Source organism: Myotis daubentonii, chromosome X (assembly GCF_963259705.1).
Source record: "Myotis daubentonii chromosome X, mMyoDau2.1, whole genome shotgun sequence".
NCBI classification, from domain to species: Eukaryota; Metazoa; Chordata; class Mammalia; order Chiroptera; family Vespertilionidae; genus Myotis; species Myotis daubentonii.
In genome coordinates this window covers 132,052,570-132,076,120 of record NC_081861.1, presented here as the reverse complement: position 1 = coordinate 132,076,120, position 23,551 = coordinate 132,052,570, and the positions used below count along the sequence as shown (strand labels likewise).

Genomic DNA, 23,551 nt, shown 5'->3' with positions numbered 1-23,551 from the left:
TATCATTTTATCCATAAGTACTTCAATACGTCTCTCTGACACAGAGGTTGGCAAACTCTGGTCTAGGAATCAACCTCCTGTTTTATAAACAAAGCTTATTGCAATGCAGCCATGCCCAATTGTTTACCTATTGTCTATTGGCTGCTTCCCACAGAAACCCTATGGTCCACAAGGCCTGAAATATTTACTATTTGCCTTATAAGAAAAAGTTTGCTGACCCTTGCTCTAAAGGATAAGGACTTTTAAAAATGTAACTACAAATAGCATTATTACACCTCCAAAATTAACAATATTTTACTATATAGTAACTTAAAATTGTTTAGGACTTCATAGCTTTTAATATAGCTTCTTATTTGTTATCTCACTTGAATCTCAATGTCATTAAGGAAAACCTTAATGTCATTTAAATACCTGTTATAGTAGAAAGAAAAATGTAAGCATAGAAAGTTTTAAAGTGATTTCATCAAAGACAGGCAACTAATAAGCAATTTGAATAAAATTCTGTCTCTACTATATTGTGGCAGGATAAGGAGAAGCTTGAATTCTACAGTATGTGAACAACAAATTCCCTGTATATTTCTCAGTTGTTCCATTTCAAGAGTATTTGACTTGAAGAACCTGGTTTGGGATCTATATTTCAGACATGGCTTGGAGTTAATTTAGGGTGAGCCTTGTTCAGGCAGTAAAAATAAGAGTTTTTATATTGAGTGAGAGTTCCCGTGGAACCACTCAGAGTTTGAAGTGCTCTAGTGGCATCTGGAGAAAAATCTACTTACTGGTAAACCAGTTTCCTAGAATCTTCCTTAGAGAAGAACATGGTGTATTATTTTATAGGCTGAAAAGAAGGGTGAAATGTGGGGTGTGGAGATGCACTTCAGTTACACAAGTGCCCAGAGTCTGGAAGTGCATCCTAGCTTTTTCTGTGTCCCATAAAGCTGTCTGGAAACAAAATAAAAGCCAGACTTTCTCATGAGAAACCTGATGGCACTTTTATTGGTCTACCCGAGAGATGATACTCCACCTTTGGGGAGAAAAATCCAAGAGAGCATATAAAAGTGAGAAATAGTCACAGAAAATCCAATTGTATTTCAGAAGCTATGAGAAAATTAGTTTCCATTTTCACATGACCTGAAAGTCTGCACAATCAAAGGTCGTTTCTGAAGTAGCATCCAGATTGTTTAAAAGGAAAGCTTGTTTATGTTTATAAACTGGCTTTCTTTAAACTGGTTTCCTAGTTAGGCAATTAATTCCTTGAGGATGGTACCATTGCTTGTTAATTTTTGTATTCCCAGAGCCTAAAACTGGGTCTGGCAGGTAGTGGCGCTTAATATACGTAAGTGGTGTTAAATGGTCATTACATAATGTTAACATCATTACTTGCGGTGTGAGCACAGTCATATCTCTAGTAATTAAAAAGGAAGCTTTCCCCTCAAATAACAACATTACAGTGGAGAATCCTGGCAGACACCACCTTAACCAAGTGATCGAAGTAACATCACTACTGATAAACCATGTGGATATCATGCAGCCTGCATTTGGCTAAATAATAGCTCCCAATGATATCCACGTCCTGATCTCTGGGACCTGTGACTATGTTATATGGCAAACCTTATGTGGCGAAAGGGACGTCACAGATGCAGTTGAGATTGGGCCCAGTGTACTCCAAGAGTCCACATGAGAGGGAGGCAGAGAGATATTTGACTTTGGAAGAAGAGAGCACAATGTGATGACAATAGCAGAGATTAGAGTAATGTGGTCACTAGCCAGGGAATGGTGGGAGCTTCCAGGAGCTGGAAGAAGCAAGGAACAATTTTCCCTGGAGCCTCCAGAAGGAACAAGGCCTGCCAGCACCTTGGTTTTAGCCCTGTAAGACTCATTTCAGACTTCTGGCCTTCAGAATTGTAAGAGAATAAATTTCTGTTGTTGTGAGCCACTAAATTTATGGCAATTTATTACAGAAGCAAGTAATACATTCCCCTTGATATGTGATGAGAAGAGCACCTCACCTCTATGGTTTTTCCTCCCCCAAATTCAGGTATATGGTGGCTGGGCAAGAAAATTCAGCTCATTTATAATATTTTAAAAATACATATATTTTATTTCAGTCTCTATAACTGTTCTAGACTTGGCCACACTTTCCTTTCTCTCACATCCTGTCTGACCACTTAAGGTTCAACTCTGGTTTATAACACTTTTCTATTACTTCTTTTTTGTTTTATATGTCTTTTGGTGGTTTTCTCGTCTTCCCCTCTCCATCATTCTACTTGCCAGATGTTATCTATTGCTGCATAACAAATTACCATAAAATAGTAGATTAAGACAAAAAAACATTTATTAACTCACAGTCTCTGTGGGTCAGCAGCTTGGGTATGAATTGACTGGTGGTTCTGTCTCTTGAGGTTATACTCAAGATGTCAACTGGCGCTTCAGGCATCTGAAAGCTTGACTGAGGCTGGAGGATCCATTTCCAAAATGACATACTAGCTGTGGACAGGAGGAGGCCTCAGTTTCTCACCATGTGGACCTGTCCTAGAGTCACGTGAGTGTTTGACTTTCCTCAAAGCAAGTGATCTAAGGGAGAATGCATGGGGGAAGTTGCAATGTCCGTTGTCATCTAATCTTGAAAGTTACACATTGTCACTGAGTCTCATTGTATTTGTTAGGAGCCAGTCACTCAGTGCAGCTCACATCCAAGGGACGGGAAATTTATGTCCACCTCTTGAAGGAAAGAATATCAAGAGCTCAGGGATATATTTAAAAACCACCATACCAGGTGTTTTCTTAATCTTTGGTCTGACAGAGTTTGTCTTTCACTCTAGGCTATTTCTGAGCATCTATGTTTACTCCTGCAGCTGGGCGAGGCTCAAAATGAAACATGACTCTCTCAGTAGACTCCCCCATCTTTTTCCTAAGTTCCCAAGCCCATAAAAAGCCACAGTGTTAAGAAAAGAGAAGGGAATTTGAAATGATCCCAGCATTATACTAGTAGGATCTGGATAGAGTCATCCATCTCCTTTGTTCCTGCTGCAGCACTAAAATTTAACATCTGTGATTCTTCTCAAGCAAGAGATGCTGCAATGTTTTCAGCAGCTTCTCCATGGTGCTGTCACAAATATAATACTGAAATCATGCTCAGTACCCACTGATTCTCACCATATGAGCTTCTCCTCAAAGGCTAACATCACGTGATCCTTGGTTAGCCTTTCCCTGTACATTTAAACATTTAGCCTTCTGGTTCTCAGGCACTCCTCTTAAGTATTTACCTCACTGCCTTCAGATTTCAGCTCTCATTTCCATTGACTTCTTTGCCTTGTTCATTTAGTGAACTCAATATGCCTAACACCAGATTCGTCATTTCCCTCCAGAGTGGCTTGCCTCTTGCCCTTGCTCTTGATTCTGTGTGTCATGAGCCTAAAAAAGGAATTCACCATCTTGGTTTTCTCCATTGCTTATATTCCCCACACTTGCAATGGGATTCTTGCACCGGTATTATGGCAAAAACCGGTATTATGCCACGCTGTCTGGGACAATTCCCAGCCATTATCAGGGATATCAAAAAACCCCAAGTGGCTCTTCATTCCGTTTCATGTTGGTCCAGTTGCTGGTTCCATTCTGAACTTGAGATTCCAGTCTCTTATCTGTTCCCAGTTCCTGCCCTGGTTTCTTAACCTTTTCTGCCAGATCTCCCTAATGTGTACACCAGCACTTCTCAAACTTTAATGTGCATGTAAATTCCTGGGGATATTGTTAAAATGCAGATTATGATTTAGGAGGTGTAGGGTGGGGTCTGAGGTTCTGTATTTCTAACAAGCTCTCAGGTGATGCCCAAGCTGCTGACTCAAGGACCATACTTTGGGTAGAAAGGGGTCATAGCAGCAATCTTATAGATGTGCTTCCTTACTCACTCTCTTCCTCTGTAGAAGGAAAAGCACAGGCACTATCATGTTGTCATGATCTCTGGATCGCATACTGTCTACATCACTGGTCCCCACTGTACAAGAGTGAGGGAATCCCCTGGGGACCTCTTGAAAAATACTGATTCTTGGGTGCCATCCCTGAGGATTCTGATTCAGTAGGTCTGGGATAGGGCCTCCGGGTCTGTATTTTAAAGAAGCACCCAGGCAATCTTAATGATTTTTTAAAAGTCAGTGTCATACAGGCTAAAAAGTTCAACTCAAACCTTGATGTAAAGTCTTCCCCAGCTGACTCAATCTCATTTGTTACTCCCCTTCAAACCCTTGTTCAAGGCAGACTGTCTCTCAAACAGGCACAGAGCATCCCCTTCTGTTTACTCTGGTTCCACTTACAAATTCTACCCACTCTATAATAATTTGTGATGTCTACATACACTCATTGTCGCTCTACCAAGTACACTAACTACTGGAAGCTACAGTGCTGTGCACATAGCTGGTGGGAAGAGACTTTATCTCCACTGTCTTTGGTCCCGTTGAGTCTGCCTATCCTCCCAAATTCTACCAAGTCATTGCCCCTCATAATCAAGTCCCACAGAAAATCCACTTTTCTGAAGAATGGAAAATGTGACTTGCTTGACGGAAATAGAACAAGAAGTGACACCCCTGCCCTGACACATGAGAAAGGATGCTGAGTCACACTCCAATTCTATTCGGAAAATGGAATCCCTGAGGACAGGGACTTTGTATTATATTTGTTCTATGTTATTTTCATAAGTCAAAGGCATCTCATGATCACCATTAAATAAAAAGCTAAGTAAATGTCTAAATATTTTTTGTGATCTGCTGGAAGGTGACACATAATAGTGGGGAGGGAAAGAGCCATTACAGCCAATTAGTTGAAATGACATAAAAATTCTCTAATTAGTTTTTTTGAAACATCCTTGCTCCCAGAAAATATTAGGTGTTGAACCTCAATATATCTTCACTCCTAAAATACCATTAGAACGAGTCTCTAGGGCTGTGGAACACATAAGGCTAACACCAGCCCTGACAAATTAATATGTATCAGTATCAGTTTAACTTACATGGGAAGAAACACGAATGGCCTAGTTGGATTTAAGAAGTGAGATTGACTCAACGTAGAGGGGTATCCAAAGAAATAACAGAAAGAACACCAGAAGTCGTCTTTGTGAAGCAAAAATATGCTCTCTGGACCAAACTTCTTAACACAAAAACAAGATCCATCACAATCTCACCCAAACCTGCCTCTAGCTGCATTTCACACTGCTCTTTCCCCACCCCCTCTCTTCCAATCTGGACGGCCTTTCTGGACTTATAGCTGTTCCCTGCTCAATGCCATGCTCTTTCCTTTATGCCTGTGCCCTAGGAACATTCTATTTCTCTGTTCAAAAGGTTCTGCCAAACACATAACCTTTAAGATCAAATGTCACCTTCTCTGGAGAAAAGGTAGTTGCTTTGTCCTAGAGAGGGGATGGGGTCTAAGTCGTGACTTTTTTTAAAAAAAAGCCCCATTTATTTCTATTTAAATAATACTCAAGGAGCTTTCAGAAGGTTAAAAGGCTCAAAGCTATCAGGTTTAATATAATATCACAGCCAGGTGCTTGCTGTTGCTGCCGCTGATTCAAAATTCGCAGGATGACCCTGGGCAGTTCAATGCCTCGCTAATTCTTCTAGTTCGAGTGGAACTCCTTTGAGTTTTGGCATGATTCATATAAGGCTATCCCTCCAGTAATGACGACAAAAAAACAATGCCAGAAGCAATCATAGTCATTGAGAGGAAGAAAGGTAAATGATCAGAGAAGAAAGCCACCGCAGCCATTTTGAGAAGCAAAATTGTTAATCCAGTATAGAACAAACAGAATCGTTTGCAGAATCTATGTGAGAACCCTTTTTGTGTTATTTTTTGAGACCGAGTCCTCTGACTATGAGCTGAGTAGTTGGGATCATGATGGATCTTATAATAAAATGTATCTTTGGGTTATTTTTCTCAAGCTTTTGCAGTACCTGAAAACTGGTAGATGTTTGATAAATGTGTTTCTAGTAAATGTGGGAGTTGCTGATTCACCTGTGTGAGTAGGCCCTTTTGCCTATTGATCCAAGGTCAATTGCTCTTCTGACTTTATTGGGCTTTCCTAAAGTAAAATCACAATAAAATTAAAATTTCTCTCAGTCGCAACAATAATAGTTATAGCAATACCAGCTAATACTAATTGAGCACTTACTATGTGCCAAATATTATGAAGTCTTAACATGAATAATTTTGTTTAACTTCACAAATTATTCCCACTTTACAGATAAAGAGCTTGAAGCTTAAGACACCAAATAACTTGCCAAGATAATAAATGAGGAAGCCAGGATTTAATCACAGAGTCCATATACTGCATTAATATATACTGTTATCAACGAATCAACACCACTAGGTTCATGGTTATTGACTCATTACTGGTGATGCTGATCTCCCCTGAGAAGCTCTTCCCCTCCAGGAGTGCAACATCAAACTCTCTACTGCTGACTGAGAGGAGCACAGGTCCTTTGGACTTATGGAAGAAGCATATCGACCATTTCAGTATTGTAACCTCCCACTGGAAATTTCCATGACAACGCAGTTGGAGGCTTTCTTGCTGAGCCCTGGCATGGTGATAAGTGCAAGTTCTTTTATTCCTATGGAACCTGAAAAAAAAACAAACAAACCTTCAACAGCAACATCTGCTAGTAACTGCTTCCTGTGATGTTCCTGTGATGGAGCTGGTTCCACATAAGTCTTGAAGATACACCCTTGTAATGTATTTATAAATTGTTGGCTAAAGGTCTAAGCTCCAATCTAATAGTACCTCCTCAATAAAGCCTTTCCTGGCACCCTGTCCACTCTGTTATTTTTTCCACACCTTAATTCCTCAGTATTCTGACAGTACATTTCTCACTCGAGACTTCAGAGGAAATTTGCTATAAAACGTGGCAAGCATTCAGTAAATAATTGCATCAAAATGGCAATTCATGTCATTTTTAGGTCCAAGGGGAAAAGGTCCATTTTTCTGGAAAAGGTCTCAGAGTTAAGAATACATCTGGCTCCTGATTTAATTTCTCCCGGTAGAGGGAACGAGGATGGCCTGGCAAAGCCACAGGAAAGAACATGTGTGTGTGTCTGCTTCTGGTTTTTCCCAGAGGCAGTTACTGAAGGTTTAAGGCATGAGTCCCTTGCCTATTTTTCCTCACTGGTATCCCCGTTCAAAAAGGCAGTGGGAAGGCTGAGTGGGACAGCTCACACATACACACCCTGTGCATCTGTGTGCATTTCATTTAGAGACAGACCTCATTTTAGAACAACCTTATTTAACATGTCATTCTAATGTATTGGAAAAGATGAGAAAATAGATGTGAGTTCCATCTGGATTCGTGAGAATAGCATCAGAAAGATTCGCAGTGCCGCTTCAAACTGCTAGCAACACATTAAATACCTACCAAAGGTGCTGCATCTTAAGTGAGAAGCCAAAGGTATCTGTTAAAGCCCCGTGGGCCTTGGAACTGCAGTCTGCTGGTGGAGAGTAGGGGACTGGGCAGTGATTGAAGTGTCCAGCAGGGGGCTGGCATTCTCTGTCTATAAGTAGCCCCGGTTCCTCTTCAGAGCCTCAGCTCAGCAGAGCTGCCGTTTGCTAGTGAAGCCAGTGACGTGCAAAGCATCCTGCCTATAGGATGTGAGGCTTTCTCAGTGCCGTTTTTTTCTACCCACTTTAAACCTTCAGGGTCTAAGTATCAGGAAAGACAGGAAATGCCGTGTGAAAATAGCAGACCAAAAGTTCTTAGTTAACTGCAGCGAGGGAGACTCAGATTGGAATGGAGGTAGAAAGAGTTGATACAGACTGGGTTTAATTCTGAGCCCTTTTTGGACTGAATTTAGAACTGCATTGCATTGTTCATGTGAAGATGAGAGCAGTACCAGCATCAAAATAGTGACAGAGTTTTGATGCCATAGTCTATATGTACTCAGAGTATTTTTATTAAAGAAAATAAAGAGCCTAGCAGAGATTTTGTCCTCATCTGCACCCAACTGCAAAAGCAAAAGTTAAGGAACAGCATCATCTGAGGACACTTTGTAGGTGGGAGAGAATCTAGAGGATGGCTCTCAATGATTGCTGGCTTCAGAGCATGTCCTGCAACTTCTCTAATCACAGTATGGATCTCCCCATGAATGAGGACTGGTTCCACCCAGGGATCCTCTATGTCATCCCTGCAATTTATGGGGTCATCATTCTGATAGGCCTCATTGGCAACATCACCCTGATCAAGATCTTTTGTACCGTGAAGTCCATGCGAAATGTGCCAAACCTCTTCATCTCCAGTCTGGCTTTGGGAGATCTGCTCCTCCTGGTAACCTGTGCTCCCGTGGATGCCAGCCGGTACCTGGCTGACAGATGGCTGTTTGGCAGGATTGGCTGCAAACTGATCCCCTTTATACAGCTCACCTCGGTGGGGGTGTCTGTCTTCACACTCACGGCTCTCTCCGCAGACAGGTAAGTACAGGAGGACAGTTACATTCTCTCTGAGGGTGGTGGATACCTCAGTAAACGAGCTACCACATTGGGACAGACAGAGCTGTTTGCAGAAAAGGAAGTTTTACTCAAACTCAGATTCCCTTCCGGGCATGTTTTTTTGTTCTGGGGATTACTTCTGGAGTTTTACCTGTTGGTTTAAGAAAGAAAAGGGAAAAAGGGGGGGGGGCAAGAAAGAAAAATAATTAGCATAAGATGGAGGTGCATTTTCTGGACACAAATCAATTTAGCATGGCTTTTCCCTAACTTCTCCCCCCTGCAAAATTAATTGACTACTAATAAAAAAGATCACAACTAATAGGGTTTAAACCCCAGGCAAATGTTTCTTAGAAGCATTTTAAAATCTTTAGAAAAGCCCCACTGCATTGCTAATGCAAAATATTCTTTCAGAAATGACCAACAGGAGAAAATAAGTGGCATTTCCTTGAAATTCATTTTCCTCAGTTGAACTTTTCTCACAGCTGATTTTGTATTTGGCTCTCTGTAAATGAACAGCTTGTGTGCTGTTTTTTCTAACAATCTCTTAAGTGAAATGAAGCATTATTGGATTTTTTTTTCTTGAGAAAGCTCCATTCAAGTCAGATTTGGGGGAATTTTAATATCTTTGATGATGTACTTCCATATACATTGCGTTTAGAGTGTTTGGGGCGGGGAGTCAGTACAATGTTTTATTCTGGGAAATATACATATTTGTGAACTGCATTGCTTGTGTGAACCTACTGCTTAACAATTTCTATTTATTCATTCTTAAAAGTTCATACTCACTCTTTGAATACCTGCTTGAATTAAGCAGTCAGGAAATACCTGCAGGATGCTCACATAAATTGCTGAATGTATCTTATGTATTTCTGAGCTCTAGAAACTGGACACACTAATGAATAGACTCCAGACACATCGTAGACCAGATTGTCAAATTAAGAAAAATTGGTAGAGTGAACCAAAGACTAGAACTTTCTATTTTAAAATCAACTGTATGTTATAGTGTTAAAGATACCTAAGGATTTGAAAGCGTACCAGGAAAGGCATAGAAACAGCTCTTGCAAATTTATGCTCTAAAGAAAATGTCCCACATTTTAATACATGTGGTGCTGGATTCTCATTTCGCAGAGGAACAAATAGTCCTCAGGTGATCTGGCTTTGAGTAATGGACAAATAAGATAATGTTATCAGTATTTGTAGACATGAGTTTATACTTAGCTGCCTGAAGTACACTGCTCAGCACACACGGCATTTTCAAAGATTGAAAACTAACAGCCCAGAAATGAGGTTTGCACATCGCACCGGCTGGACAGGGTCTCTCCATTCCCGCTCCTCACCTCCAGCCTTCTGTGACCCTGAACATTTGCCCACAAGGTACTAATGACCACAGGTAGTTTCAAGTATTGATTCAGGGCAGGCAAACTTTGGAGCAGGCAGAAGGTCTGGGGCTCATTACCAATGGCCGAGGACACCTCACGATGAGGGGAATTTTCTTGATGGGAAGTTGAGATTTTTGTTTCCGAGTTGTGAGTGCAGTGGTACAGATGATGTTTACTGTCTTCTTGGGGTGGGGGTTGGGGGGGTAGGGAGGAAAGTGAGGGCATGGGATGTAAAGATGTAGCTGCACAGAATCCCTCCCCAGAGTTTCAAAGCAGACCAAATTCACCATCAGCAAAAGAGCGCTTTCAAAGCTGGGTTGCACACTTTGTCAGCTCTATTGTGTTTTCAGTGAGTCTATAGTTAGTTACTGTGCGTCCTTCCCAAATCCAGAAATTACTATGAGCATTCATATAACTAACTTTTTGTGTTTTGCTAAGGCTTTAAAAGGTTGATGGATCATCTGAATCACAGGTAGTGCATCTAACCTAATTCAGCAAGAATAGGGATTGAGCTACTTAAATAATATAAGAGAGTACTTATCTATTGATTTCATTTTTGTTGTTGTTGTTGTTAATGCTCACCAAGGATATTTTTCCATTGATTTTTGGAGAGAGTGAAAGGGAGGGAGAGAGACAGAGAAAGAAACATCGATGTAAGAGACACACATCGATTGGTTGCCTCCTGAACACAACCTGACCAGGGCTGGAATTGAGCTTGCAACTGAGGTGAGATATGTGCCCTTGACCTAAATCGAACCCGGGACCCTTTGGTCTGAGGGCCAATGTTCTATCCATTGAGCCAAACCTGCTAGGGCTATTGATTTCATTTTTAAAAGATGTTGGAGCTTTATAACAACCTCATGAGGTTAGTAGGGTAAATATATATATCCACACATACACAATATCTATTTTTTCTCAATAAGGTATAATTTACATACAGTAAATTGAATAAGTGTACAGTTCGATATATTTTTACACATGCCTACTAATATATAACAACATAACCACCACCCAGATGAAGATATGGGACAGTCCCAGCACCCTAGGAGTTTCTTTTATGCTCCTTTCCAGGTAATACCCATCCCTATAAAGAGACAATCACTATTCTGAGTTTAATTATCATAGATTTTTTTAAAAAATATATTTTATTGATTTTTTACAGAGAGGAAGGGAGAGAGATAGAGAGTTAGAAACATCGATGAGAGAGAAACATCGATCAGCCGCCTCCCGCACATCTCCCACTGGGGATATGCCCGCAACCCAGGTACATGCCCTCGACCGGAATCGAACCTGGAACCCTTCAGTCCGCAGGCTGACACTCTATCCACTGAGCCAAACCGGTTTCAGCTATCATAGATTATTTTTGCCAGTTCTTTAATCTGATGTAAATGGAATCATACTTCTTATGCTTATCATTATGTTTGTGATAGTCATCAATCTTGGTGCACATAGCAGTGGTTTATTCTTTTTAATCATCATGTAGTATTCCATTGTATGAATATATCTCAATTTATTTATCCGTTCTAATGTTGATGGACATTGGGCTGTTTCCAGTTTGGGGTTGATGATAACCTGCTCTGGATATTCGTATCCATGCCTTTTGAGGTACATCAGTGTTTATTTCTCTTGAGTATATGCCTGGGAGTGAAATAGATCATAAGAGTCATATACTTAGTACATATTGTCAGAGTTTTCTAAAGTGGTAGTCTGTAGTGGATAGATTGGTAAAATGGGTGAACCAGAAGACCCTCCAAACCTTATGATCATCACAGTCATTGGGGAGCTTAAAAATGTACAGGTTCTTATCCCCCATCCTAAATCTACTGAATCAGACCTTCTGAGTTGTGAACAGACACGGCAATAATCATCCATCCCTGCTTCCTGTAGGTTGACCAGCAATGTCATTACTTTTATCCCAACCTCCCTTCTGCAGTCCTCCAGATGAACTTGAGTCTTTGTTAATATGAAAAGAGTAACATTTTTCTAGAAAAGTTTATACTGCTGCCACTGTGTCAAAGAGAGACTTCAAAGCAGTCCCAGAAACCAGAATTCTGGCTTTTGTATGGCCAACCAATCGCAGATTTGCACTCAGACTCCTTCATATTAGTTCCTGCCTTCTCTTGCCTTCCACGCTTTCCTTCCTTTACATACACACTGATGTCCTCATACACGGTGGTTATACTGAATTCTTGGCTCTGCTTCCTAGCTTATGCTGTGTCTCACCCACTCTCCAGAATGTGTTCTCCTTTCCTAAATAGAAGACTCCACTCCCCATCCCATGTAAATTATGGCTTGGAATGGGCATTGATAGTCCTGCACTTTAGGCCTTTTTCTGCCACTATTTCCTGTAAGAGGGAGTCAGACCAAGTCATTTAACTCTCTGACTTTAGTTGAATTATCCATAAAATAGTAGAGTTGAGCTAGATTACTTCAAAGATCCCTCCAAGTTTTAAAATCTTATGAGGTTTTTTAATCTTTCATTTTGCCTATCATTTGGAATCTGGCAAAAGCCTCCTCCTTAAAGCCCTAAGTTGGACAATTCTAGCCCAGATTTCCTAACCCTCTTCTAAATGTGAGACTTATTATCTGAGACATAAATTATCTTGTGACATCTTTCACCTTGCTGTTTTGAAATATTTCACTAATTTGTCTTTTTTTAGCCTCATATATTCATTGCTTTAATTTTTCAAGTAGATTAAGAATGTTGAGGACAGGGATTTCTTATATATCTTGTATATATCTTGTACAGTTTCTTGTACTAAATGGATGGTCAATAAATATTTATCAATTAAAGTTATGGTTCATTAATGCATACTCTTTCTTCTCATTCTTATTATTCTTCTCCATTTTTAGGAATTTATCTGAAAGCATACTCTTAAACATGCATCATGCAGTCACCTGCTTCTTATTTGTTCCTCACTATTAAGCTCTCATTATTTGGGTAAATGAGAGAAAAGCTATTCTTTGTGAGTCAGTGAATAGATTCTGGGGATAAATAGATAATTGGATAGATAGAATGATAAGTAGATGGGTGAGAAGATGGATGGATGGATGGATGAGTGGATGAGTGGATAAGTGGATGGGCAGGTGGTGGACAGATGGTTGGATAGATAGGTGAATGGTTGGATGGATGGATATATTTTTTACATAACGATCTTTCCTACTAGATACCCAACTCTGTACTAGGTGCCTTAGTATTGTGTAATGGAATTTAAGATCTGAATTGGACCCTCAGCAGGAAAAGGGTAAGTAGAGTTTGTGTTTTCTTTTCCAGTAAGTGTAAAGGTTAAAGCTGGATGTAAGGTTGGCAGCATATAATGCCTAAGTTATGTTGTGCCTGCTTCAGTATTATTATGCAGTGTTATTTCTGCTAGAATGGAGCTGGCAGAATGAATCCTAAGGAGATACAGATGTAGCAGTTCCATTGGGATGTGGTCCTTATTCAATCCCATGGAAGACTATTCATAAGCTCCCCCTTTGCTGTGATTTGGAATGTGTAAAGGAATAGGAAAATGTTACATTTATGCAGACTTCTTGAAGTACAGATTCTTTGAATTTATTGCCAGGGATTTATGAGGTAATGTAGTTTTCAGCCTTTCCTGACACCTAGAACTGGATGGCCCAACATGCTAGCCACTAACTACATGTGGTTATTTTTTTAAAATATATTTTTATTGATTTCAGAGGAATGGAGAGGGAGAAAGAGAGAGAAACATCAATGATGAGAGAGAATTGTTGACCAGCTGCCTCCTGCACGCCCCCTATTGGGGATTGAGCCTGAAACCCAGGCATGTGACCTTGACCAGAATTGAACCTGGGACCCTTCAATCCACAGGCTGATGCTCTATTCACTGAGCTAAACCAGCTAGGACTGTAGTTATTTAAATTTCACTTAAATAAAACTAAAAAGCCAGTTCTCTAGTCACACAAAGCACATGTTAAGTGCTCAGTAGCAATATGTGACTCTATTGGACAGTGCAGATACAGAGCATTTCCATCACTGCAGAAAGTTCTATTGGACACTACAGAAGAGAGTTTGCTATATGCCTTTGGGTCCAAATATCTTAAGATCCATGTTAGCTACTCTCACTCATGAGGATATCAGGAATTCCTCAAATAAGCAAATATCAAATGCCTCCCAGATGCACAGGCTCTTCCAGTCTTTAAAAATATTTTCTATTGGAAGATACCCAAAAACGAAGAGAGAAGAAACCAGGCAGCCCAATACAATCACCAGCCACAAGCTTGGAGAATTTAGGCATCCCATTGATGAGTTTGGAGACCTTTTGAATAATACATGTGGAGTTCATTTTCTGGGTCTGCATTATGAACTTCTGTCTGATCCTTCCATTCTCTTTGGCCAGGTCCTCTTCCACCTCCCAGTCTGTCTTTCTATCTTCCTATACTAAGACTCACCAGAACAAACACTGCTCTAGCTAAAGTCTGCTTCTCATTGTCTCACATATGTGCCACCTGACTTCTTCCCTCTCTGACTTCATTTTCCCCTCCCTGATGGCCAGGCTCTGTCGTAAATGTTTCCTTCCACGTCCCGCGTGATTCAGGGTTCAATATCTGGAAGAGGAGCCGCACACAAATGAAAGAAAAGACAAGAGATAATTTGGAAATATTGGGGGACCAGGCGGGTAAGTCCAACTCAAGAGGAAGGACTTCCACCCGTGCTCAGTCTGCACCGACCTTTTATAGTCTGAGGTAAACAATGCAGTGGTTACCATAGCTACAGTTCTTGTGAGTTTCACCTGTTTTGATCATGTTTACACTCCCTGCACTTCCCTCAGCCCATTAGCTTCCCAGGTAAGATCTGGGGAGTGTTATAAGGTCAAGCCTAATTATGCTAAGAGGACTGAGCCCTCTAAGCTGGGACTTGTTTGTGACTTTGCCAGCAGGTCAGTCCGAGGCTCAACCCTATATCAGTTTCCCACAAGGCTCTATTTCCCCCATCTATCCAAATTCTAGCAATCCTTCAAGGCTTACTCCAAATCCCTTCCCTTCTATGAAGCATTCCCTGATCTTTTCTTTAACTGATTTCCCCCCATCCCAAGATGTTTTTGCCTGTTCATTAAATACCAAAATACCCTATCTTGTATTACTAGGTCCCTTTTATAGATGTGTTTTCTACTTCCTTAATCATATGGGAAGCTCCATGGGATCTCTGTCTTCTATGACACCCAGGCCCACTTTACATCTAGTAAGAGGATAATAAACAGCTTGGTTTATGCTTGAGCAGTAACTAAATGATAAAGTCCAATGGCTACAAATAAAGTTCAAACCCTTGAAAATGTTGTTCTGAGACTCAATTTCCAATTGGGGGCGGGGGGCCTCCCAACATCTCAAAACACCAGCTGGTTGCCTGGCCGGTGTGATTCAGTGGTTGAGCCTATGAACCAAAAGGTCATGACACAGGCTCAGTCCCCAGTGGTGGTCATGCAGGAGGCAGCCAATCAATAATTCTCTCTCATCATTGATGTTTCTATCTCTCTTTCCCTCTCCCTTCCTCTCTGAAATCAATAAAAATATATTTTTTAAAACCACCAGCTGGTTATCTGAGAATTCAACTTAATTCTGACACAATCTGGCCAGAGATAGCATCAGATACTATAGGTTGAAGGCTCAGTCCTATAAGGCTGTAACACCCATCCATCCCCTCCCCCTGACATCAGACACCAGTCACAAGTCCAGGTTGTTACCTATACTTCTGAGCAACTGGCTATAAATCAAAGGGTCCCCTAATCCTCACTCCTTGGGTTCGATTCATGTGCTAGAATGGCTCACGGAACTCAGAGAAACATTTTACTTACTAGATTACCAGTTTATTATAAAAGGATATAACTCAGAAACAGTCAGATGGGAGAGAAGACAATTTAAGTTCTTGTCCCTCTGTTGAAGAGATTATATGCGCTGCCGATTCATACTTTCTCTATATTATGATTTTTCTGAAGCATATGTTGCCTCTCTGGAAGGAAAGTCAACTCCTGTCTCCCCATAGTGATGGATCTGTCACAGCTGCTGGCAGACTCTGAGAGTGTTCAGAGGGCAGGTGCAATGGAAGTGGGGTTTCCCAGAAAGGCTCTTTTAATTGGAGCCTTTTCAATTTTTCTGTAGAGAGAAGGGCAGCAAAGAACTTTGACCTTGTTTCTCACACATTATCTTATAAAGTGTTAGACTTTTATGTGATTAATTATCATTTCTGGTAACTTAATATGTATAGAAGAAAACAAACCAAAAAAAAATACAAACTTGATCATGAGGCATAGACCATAGCCTGAAAGGGCTCCCTGGTGAGGTTTTTTTGAACTGTGCTTGTCAATAGCATCCTTTGAAAAGAGACTAAATTTGCATATTTGCACTTGTAAATCCTCCTGGTATGTGGGGTTTGCAGAAATTCTCTCTTAAAACATGTTTTGGAAAATAAGAGAAAAAAATTCTCCATTCCTCTTTTTCTACCTCCCAAGATATTTTTTTTATTACAGTCATCTTTTAAAATGATTTGATTTTCCTCAAAACTGCTAAGAAGCTGCTGGTTCACTTTACACATTAAAGGTCACCTTGTTTAGGAAGTCTTTATTGGCTACTCAATCCAAAGGAATGACCAACACTATTTTATCACCCAATTTCTTTTTTTAGGTTGATTGAAGTGTAATTTTCATTCAGTAAATTTTTGGGTCTTCATTTCTATGAATTTTGATAAACTTATTCAGTCATAAAACCACTACCACCACAATCAGAACATTTTCATTGTCCCCCAAATTCTTTCATGTCCTTGGTTGTCTATCCCCTTCCTCCACCCACAGCTTCTAATAATTTCTAGAATATCCTATCTAATAAAATAGTAATATGCAAATTAACCATCACTCCATCACTCTATCACAAAGATGGCGGCGCCCATAGCCACAAGATGGCAGCGCCCAGTCCCCTAAGCCCCGCTGCTGAAGTGTCCAGGCTTGTTGGCCGGGCAGGTGGTGGGGGAGGCAGAGAGGGGGTCCAAGGGGCATAGCCAGTGATCGGAGGGGGCTGAGGGTCTCCTGCCCAGGCCAGAGGCCTCAGGCCTGAGCAGGGGCAGAGCCGGCGATCAGAGGGGGCAGGGGTGGAGCTGGCTCCAAGGGGAGCAGGAAGCGGGCTTAAGCCATTAGTAGAACATCCCCTGAGGGCTCCCAGTATGTGAGAGGGGGCAGGCTGGGTTGAGGGACACCCCCCCCCCCAGTGCACGAATTTCATGTACCGGGCCCCTAGTTATATGAATAACATCATACAGTATGTAGTTATTTGAGTTTGGCTTCTTTTAACTCATGTTGTTGCATATATAAGTAGTTCTTTTTTTAAATTTCTTTATTGATTAAGTTATTACATATGTGTCCTTATCCCCACATTACCCCCCATACCCTCCACTCATGCCCTCATGCCCCTGTTGTCTATATCCATTGGTTAGGCCTATAGGCATGCATATAAGTCCTTTGGTTGATCTCTCCCCCTAACTCCCACCCTCCCCTACCTTCCCTCTGAGGTTTGACGGTCTGATCAATGCTTCTCTGTCTCTGGATCTGTTTTTGTTCATCAGATTATGTTGTTCATTATATTCCATAAATGAGTGAGATCATGTGATATTTGTCTTTCTCTGACTGGCTTATTTCACTTAGCATAATGCTCTCCAGTTCCATCCATACTGTTGCAAATGGTAAGAACTCCTTCTTTTTTACTGCAGTGTAGTATTCCATTGTGTAGATGTACCATAGTTTTTAATCCACTCATCTACTGATGGGCACTTAGGCTGTTTCCAAATCTTAGCTATGATGAATTGTGCTGCTATGAACAGAGAGGCGCATCTATCCTTTCTAATTTGTGTTTCTAGTTTCTTGGGATATATTCCTAGAAGTGGGATCACTGGGTCAAATGGGAGTTCCATTTTTAGTTTTTTGAGGAAACTCCATACTGTTCTCCACAGTGGCTGCAGTAGTCTGCATTCCCACCAACAGTGCACGATGGTTCCTTTTTCTCCACATCCTCACCAGCACTTGTAGTTTGTTGATTTGTTGATGATAGCCATTCTGACAGGTGTGAGATGGTACCGCATTGTCATTTTGATTTGCATCTCTCGGATGATTAGTGACTTTGAGCATGTTTCCATATGTCTCTTGGCCTTCTGTCTTCTTTCGAAAAGTATCTACTTAGGTCTGTTGCCCATTTTTTGATTGGGTTGTTTATCTTCCTTTTCTTAAGTTGTATGAGTTCCTTGTAAATGTTGGAGATTAAACCCTTATCGGTGATAACATTGGCAAATATGTTCTCCCATGCAGTGGGCTTTCTTGTTGTTTTGTTAATGGTTTCTTTTGCTCTGCAAAAGCTTTTTATTTTGATGTAGTTCCATTTGTTTATTTTCTCTTTAGTTTCCCTTGCCCTAGGAGCAGTATCATTTACTAATGACAGTATCAGTGAAGAAATTGCTTCGCCATATGTCTGAGATTTTGCTGCCTGTGGATTCCTCTAGTATTTTTATGGTTTCTCGTCTTATGTTTAAGTCCTTTATCCATTTTGAGTTTATTTTTGTGTATGGTATAAGTTGGTGGTCTAGTTTCATTTTTTTTTCATGTATCTGTCCAATTTTCCCAGCACCATTTATTGAAGAGGCTGTCTTGACTCCATTGTATGTTCATGCCTCCTTTGTCGAAAGTAGTTCTTTTTTTAATACGGGGTAGTATTCCATTGAATGGCTACACCACAGTTTGTTTGTCTATTCTTCAGGTAATGGACGTTAGGGTTTGTTTCAGTTTTGTATGATTATGAATAAAGCTGTCATAAGTATTCACATACAATTTTATATGGATATTTATCTTTTATTTCTCTAGGTAAATATCCAGTATTATTTTCTTGATAATTATTTTATTTTGTTCATTTGTTTGTTCACTTGTTTACTGTCTGTTTTCCACCACTAGAATACAAGCTCTCCCCAAATAGGAGGGTATGTCATTCATTATCACTTATCTGGCACTAGAAGAGTTTCTAACCTGTAATAGGTGCTTGGTTAGTGTTCATGGAATACATGAATGTGTTACCAGTGATGTGAGTTCTTGGTTCTTGAGTTTGGCAAAGAAAGGATTCAGAACCACAAATTCTAGCACAAGGAAGTTTATTTAACATGCAAAGCAAAAGAAGAGAATAATCCAGTGGGCTGTCCAGAGAGCTGCCTTGGTCTTTTAGAAGGAAAGTCGCAAGGCAGAAGAAGTGAGCCAGCTGGGCTGCGTGGACTCGGGAAACAAAAGAAGGACCCTTGGAGACAGGTTCAGGGGGTTAGTCCAGGACCAGTTGCTACTGTCTGCTGTTTCCCTGGTTGCAAGTCTTATGGAGACCTTTAGAGCTTAGGAGAAAGAAAACAAAGATACATGCCTGAAGAAAGAAGGCATGGATATGCTCCAGAGAGTGTGTGTACTGGGTCCTTTGTCTTAGAGTTCTTATCTGTTTTCTAAAGGCAAAAATTTTAGGGGAGGATCTCAATAGAGCAATCATCAGCTTCCCAGGTGTTTCTTTTAATATGTTGATTCACCAAAATGAGCATATAGGGTGAGGTTTGTGATCTCTACTAATTGGTCAGTGCTAGGGTAAGGGGTTATTGGTCATTGCATCTGGTCCTGATGCCAACATGGCGTTGCTTCATCTGGTTTTGCTGCTTTTCTGGGCCTGGAGCTGAAACACAACTAAAGCCTTCATGTTATTTCTAGTTTGACCAAAACTCTGTCTCTGTGGTCAATAAACCTGAGGCTTTGTTCCTAAGATTATTTGATGCTGATCAGAACATTATTGTCCTGCAGCCTTTATACATAAGCAAGTTGTCATGCAAGGAAGAAGGAGGCAGGCGAGTCAGGGTGCTGGATGAGGCCAGTCTGAATCAGCTGTCTGTCTGAGTTTCATCATCACTTGCCAAGGAATTTTCCTAGCTTCTTACTATTCTGCCTCAAATGGATGGATACATGAAAGAAGGAATAAAAAAATGAATGAATTCTGGTAGGCCTTATTGTGCAAACCTATAATATTGGGTTAAGGTCTGTAAATCATATTTATTTCTTTTGACAGTTAACAGAGTGACTACAGTAAGAACATCGATTTCAACTTTTTAAAAAATATATATTTATTGATTTCAAAGAGGAAGGGAGAAGGAGAGAGAGATGGAAACATCAATGATGAGAATCATTGACCGGCTGCCTCCTGCACGCCCCCTACTGAGATCAAGCCTGCATCCCAGGCATGTGCCCTTGGCTGGAATCAAACTTGGGGCCCTTCAGTCCGCAGGCTGATGCTCTATCCACTGAGCCAAGTCGGCTAGGGCTGATTTCAACTCTTGATGATAAGACCTTATCCAGGTTTCATGGGGACGGTCTGGGGAGTGCTTTTTTTGGAAACAGCCTAAGTGCCCATCAGCAGATGAGTGGATTAAAAAACTATGGTACATCTGCACAATGGAATACTATGCAGCTGGAAAAAAAGAAAGAACTTTTACCATTTGCAACAGCATGGATGGACCTAGAGAGAGCATTATACTAAGCGAAATAAGCCAGTCAGAGAAAGATAAGTATCACTTGATCTCACTCATATGTGGACAAAAATAAACTGATGAACAAAAATAGACCCAGAGACATAGAAACATAGAACAGACTGTTAAACCTCAGAAGGAAGGCAGAGGAGGTTGGAGCGGGGAAGAGATCAACCAATGAAGTCATATGCATATATGTATAACCCAAGGACACAGACAGTGGGTGGTGAAGGCTTGGAGAGAGAGGGGTGGGAGAGGACAATGGGGGTAAAAAGGGACATATGTAATACTTTCAACAATAAAGATTTAGTTTTTAAAAAAGAAGACAAAAAATAAAAAGAAATTATTTTCAGAAAAAATAAAATTATGAATGCAAAGTTAGGTAGAGAAGTGAACGTATTAAAATGCTTAGAAATCATATATTGGATTTATAAATCACAATAAATTACAAATTTAAATAATTTGATAAATTCCACAAACATCGCAAAATCCAGAAAAATAACATAATATCTATTAACTGCCTAATATATATCTATCATACTTCTTTTCATAAACATTTTTGGTTTCATACTTGTCTCCTCTTAAAATGACAATGGTTTGGAAATATCCTTTTTTATAAAGAAATTAGAAAGATAAGCCAGTTTTTATCATGCTTGATTAAGATTAGCTTTTTACTAATGACAGGTTAGAAAAGTTTCTTTCAGTTTCATAACTCATTATTAGTAATGTCATATACTAATAAATGTTTAGGATTATTATCAAATGTTTAGGATTATTTTAGAAAGTCATTATCTAGTTTCTTTCTTTTTTGTTTTTTAGTATGTTTTTATGTTAATCCTCACCCAAGGATATTTTTTCCATTGATTTTTAGAGAAAGTGAAAGGGAAGAAGGGAAGGGGGGAAGAGAGAGAGAAAGGAAGAGAGATAAAGAGAGAAACATCAATGTGCCCTTGACTGGGAATCGAACCTGAGACCCTTCGGTGCATGGGCCGACATTCTAATCACTGAGCCATGCCTGCCAGGGCTCAAGTTTCTTTCTTATATGAGCTGTAAAATTTCACAGCATTTCAAGTTTTCTTGTGCCTTGAGTAATCTTAAAAACTCATTTAATTGATGATGCTCTTAACCTATTTGCCACGAATGTCACCACATTGAGTTTTAATTTATCTTTATCAGTGTTGGTATTTTTGCAGGTATACAAAACATAAGTGACTTTACACAAATGTATTTGCTATTTGTAATTTGGCTACAGGTTCTTGGCCTGTAACACAGACATAATAAACTCAATTTTGCTGATATATTTGGATTTAAATCTACCATCTTTTTATTTGGTTTTTATTGTTATCACCTATTTCATATCCCTTTTTCCCCTCCCTTCTTTTAAATTAATTAAATATTTTAATTATTTTATTTCCCATCCCTTCCAGAGATTGTTAATTATACAAGTTCTTATTAGTATTCTTTTAGGAGCTTCCCTGGAGTTTACAACATGTATCCTTGATTAATTGGAATTTACTATAAATTGGAATGCTCCTAATTCCCAGACAATCCTATATAATAAAAGGGTAATATGCAAATTGACCCTAATGGCAGAATGACCAGAACAACCACTCAACCAGTCACTATGAGGCACACTGACCATCTCTTGGTTCCTTTCCCCGGCTGGCAGGCTCTGATCGCCTGATAGTGAATGGGGAACCAGGGGTGGGTGGTGGGGGACATGAGTGGCGCCAGGCCAAGTCACCCCACACACAAAGGGCAACCCGCGGTGGGGATGGGGCCAGCGAGCAGGCGGGAAAGGCCAATCTCTCAGTTCCTTCCCTTGGCCATCAGGCTCCGATTGCCTAATGGCGAATAGGGAACCAGGAATGGGTGGGGCGGGGAGCGGGGCTGGTTGTGGGAAGCCAGGGAAAATGGCCCTGATCACAGGCCAAGCCTAAGGACCATACCCACACACGAATTTCGTGTGTGGGGCCTCTAGTGTAAGGATAATGGGACATTTTAATTTCATTTTCATTCTCTTCTGCTCTTTTTTTGGTTATTGCTATTCTATATTTTAATTCTCTCTATATTTTAAAACCCACAGGATATAATCTTTATTGTTTTTATATACTTTACATTTACATATTTACATTTAGATTTAGACTCATTCCTGTACTTACCTTTTCTGTTGTTTTCCATTCCTTTCTGCTTCTCAGGCTCCATCTGAGATCATTTTACTTCTGCCCAAAGAATGCCCTTCAGTATTTCATTTAGTGTACATCTAAGGGAGATACATTTTCTGTTTTTGTCTGAAAATGTCTTTATTTCGTGTAATTTAGGGGAAGATATTTTCACTGAGCATAGAATTCTAAGCTGGCATTCTTATCTTTCACACTTTGAAGTATTGTCCTCTGACTTCCACTGTGAAGTCAGATGTCAGTTTTATTGTTGCTCCTTTAAAATTACTGATTTTTTTCTCTTTGACTGACTTTAAATTTTTTCTATTTTATTTTGGCTTTCAGCAGCATCACTATAATGCATTTAGGTATGGTTTTCTTTATATTTCCTGCTTGAGATTAATGGTGGGTTTTTTTTAAAATCTGTGGCTTGAAGATTTAGTCAATTTTGGAAAATTCTCAACCATACAACTTCAAATATTGTTTCTGCCCTATTCTTTTTTTCTTCTCCTTCTTTATTCTGTCTACATATAAATAGGTTAACTTTCAGCTTTTCAAGCTTTTCCCCCATGTGGTTGTTTTGCTTTATTGAGGCAGGAAATTTCATACTAAGGTCAGGCCTCTGTTACAGAAAACTATTTTAAGCACAATTTCACTTCACCATTTCACTGTAGCCCACAAATTTCCTGCTCCCTTTCTGTATTTTCCATTCTTTTTCCTTACTGTATTCAGTCTGGCCATTTTCAGATCTCTAATCCTCTCTTTAGCTGCGTCTACTCTGCTTCTGAAGCTTCCATTTACTTCTTATTTTCAGTTATAGTATACTGCAATTCTAGAATTTCCATTTGATTCCATCTTGTCTTCTAATTTCTCTTTTTTCAATAATTTCTTTTCTTTACTGATTAAGGTATTACATATGTGTCCTTATTGCCCCATTGTCCCCCCAAACCCCATAATTTCTTGAATTGGTTCTAATATACTATAAAATTCCTCTCTGGTACAGAGAGGCATTGAT

At 40.0% G+C, this 23,551-nt stretch overlaps 1 protein-coding gene across 1 annotated transcript in view; it reads left to right on the top strand.

Moving 5' to 3' along the window:
• Positions 1-7,714: 7,714 nt before the first annotated feature.
• Positions 7,715-23,551, top strand: part of GRPR (gastrin releasing peptide receptor) — a 36,786-nt gene continuing 20,949 nt past the window's right edge. The window contains exon 1 of the mRNA XM_059679079.1: positions 7,715-8,443. Within this exon, the coding sequence (XP_059535062.1) occupies positions 8,049-8,443 (395 nt within the window). The 5' untranslated portion in view covers positions 7,715-8,048. The remainder of the gene's footprint in view (positions 8,444-23,551) is intronic.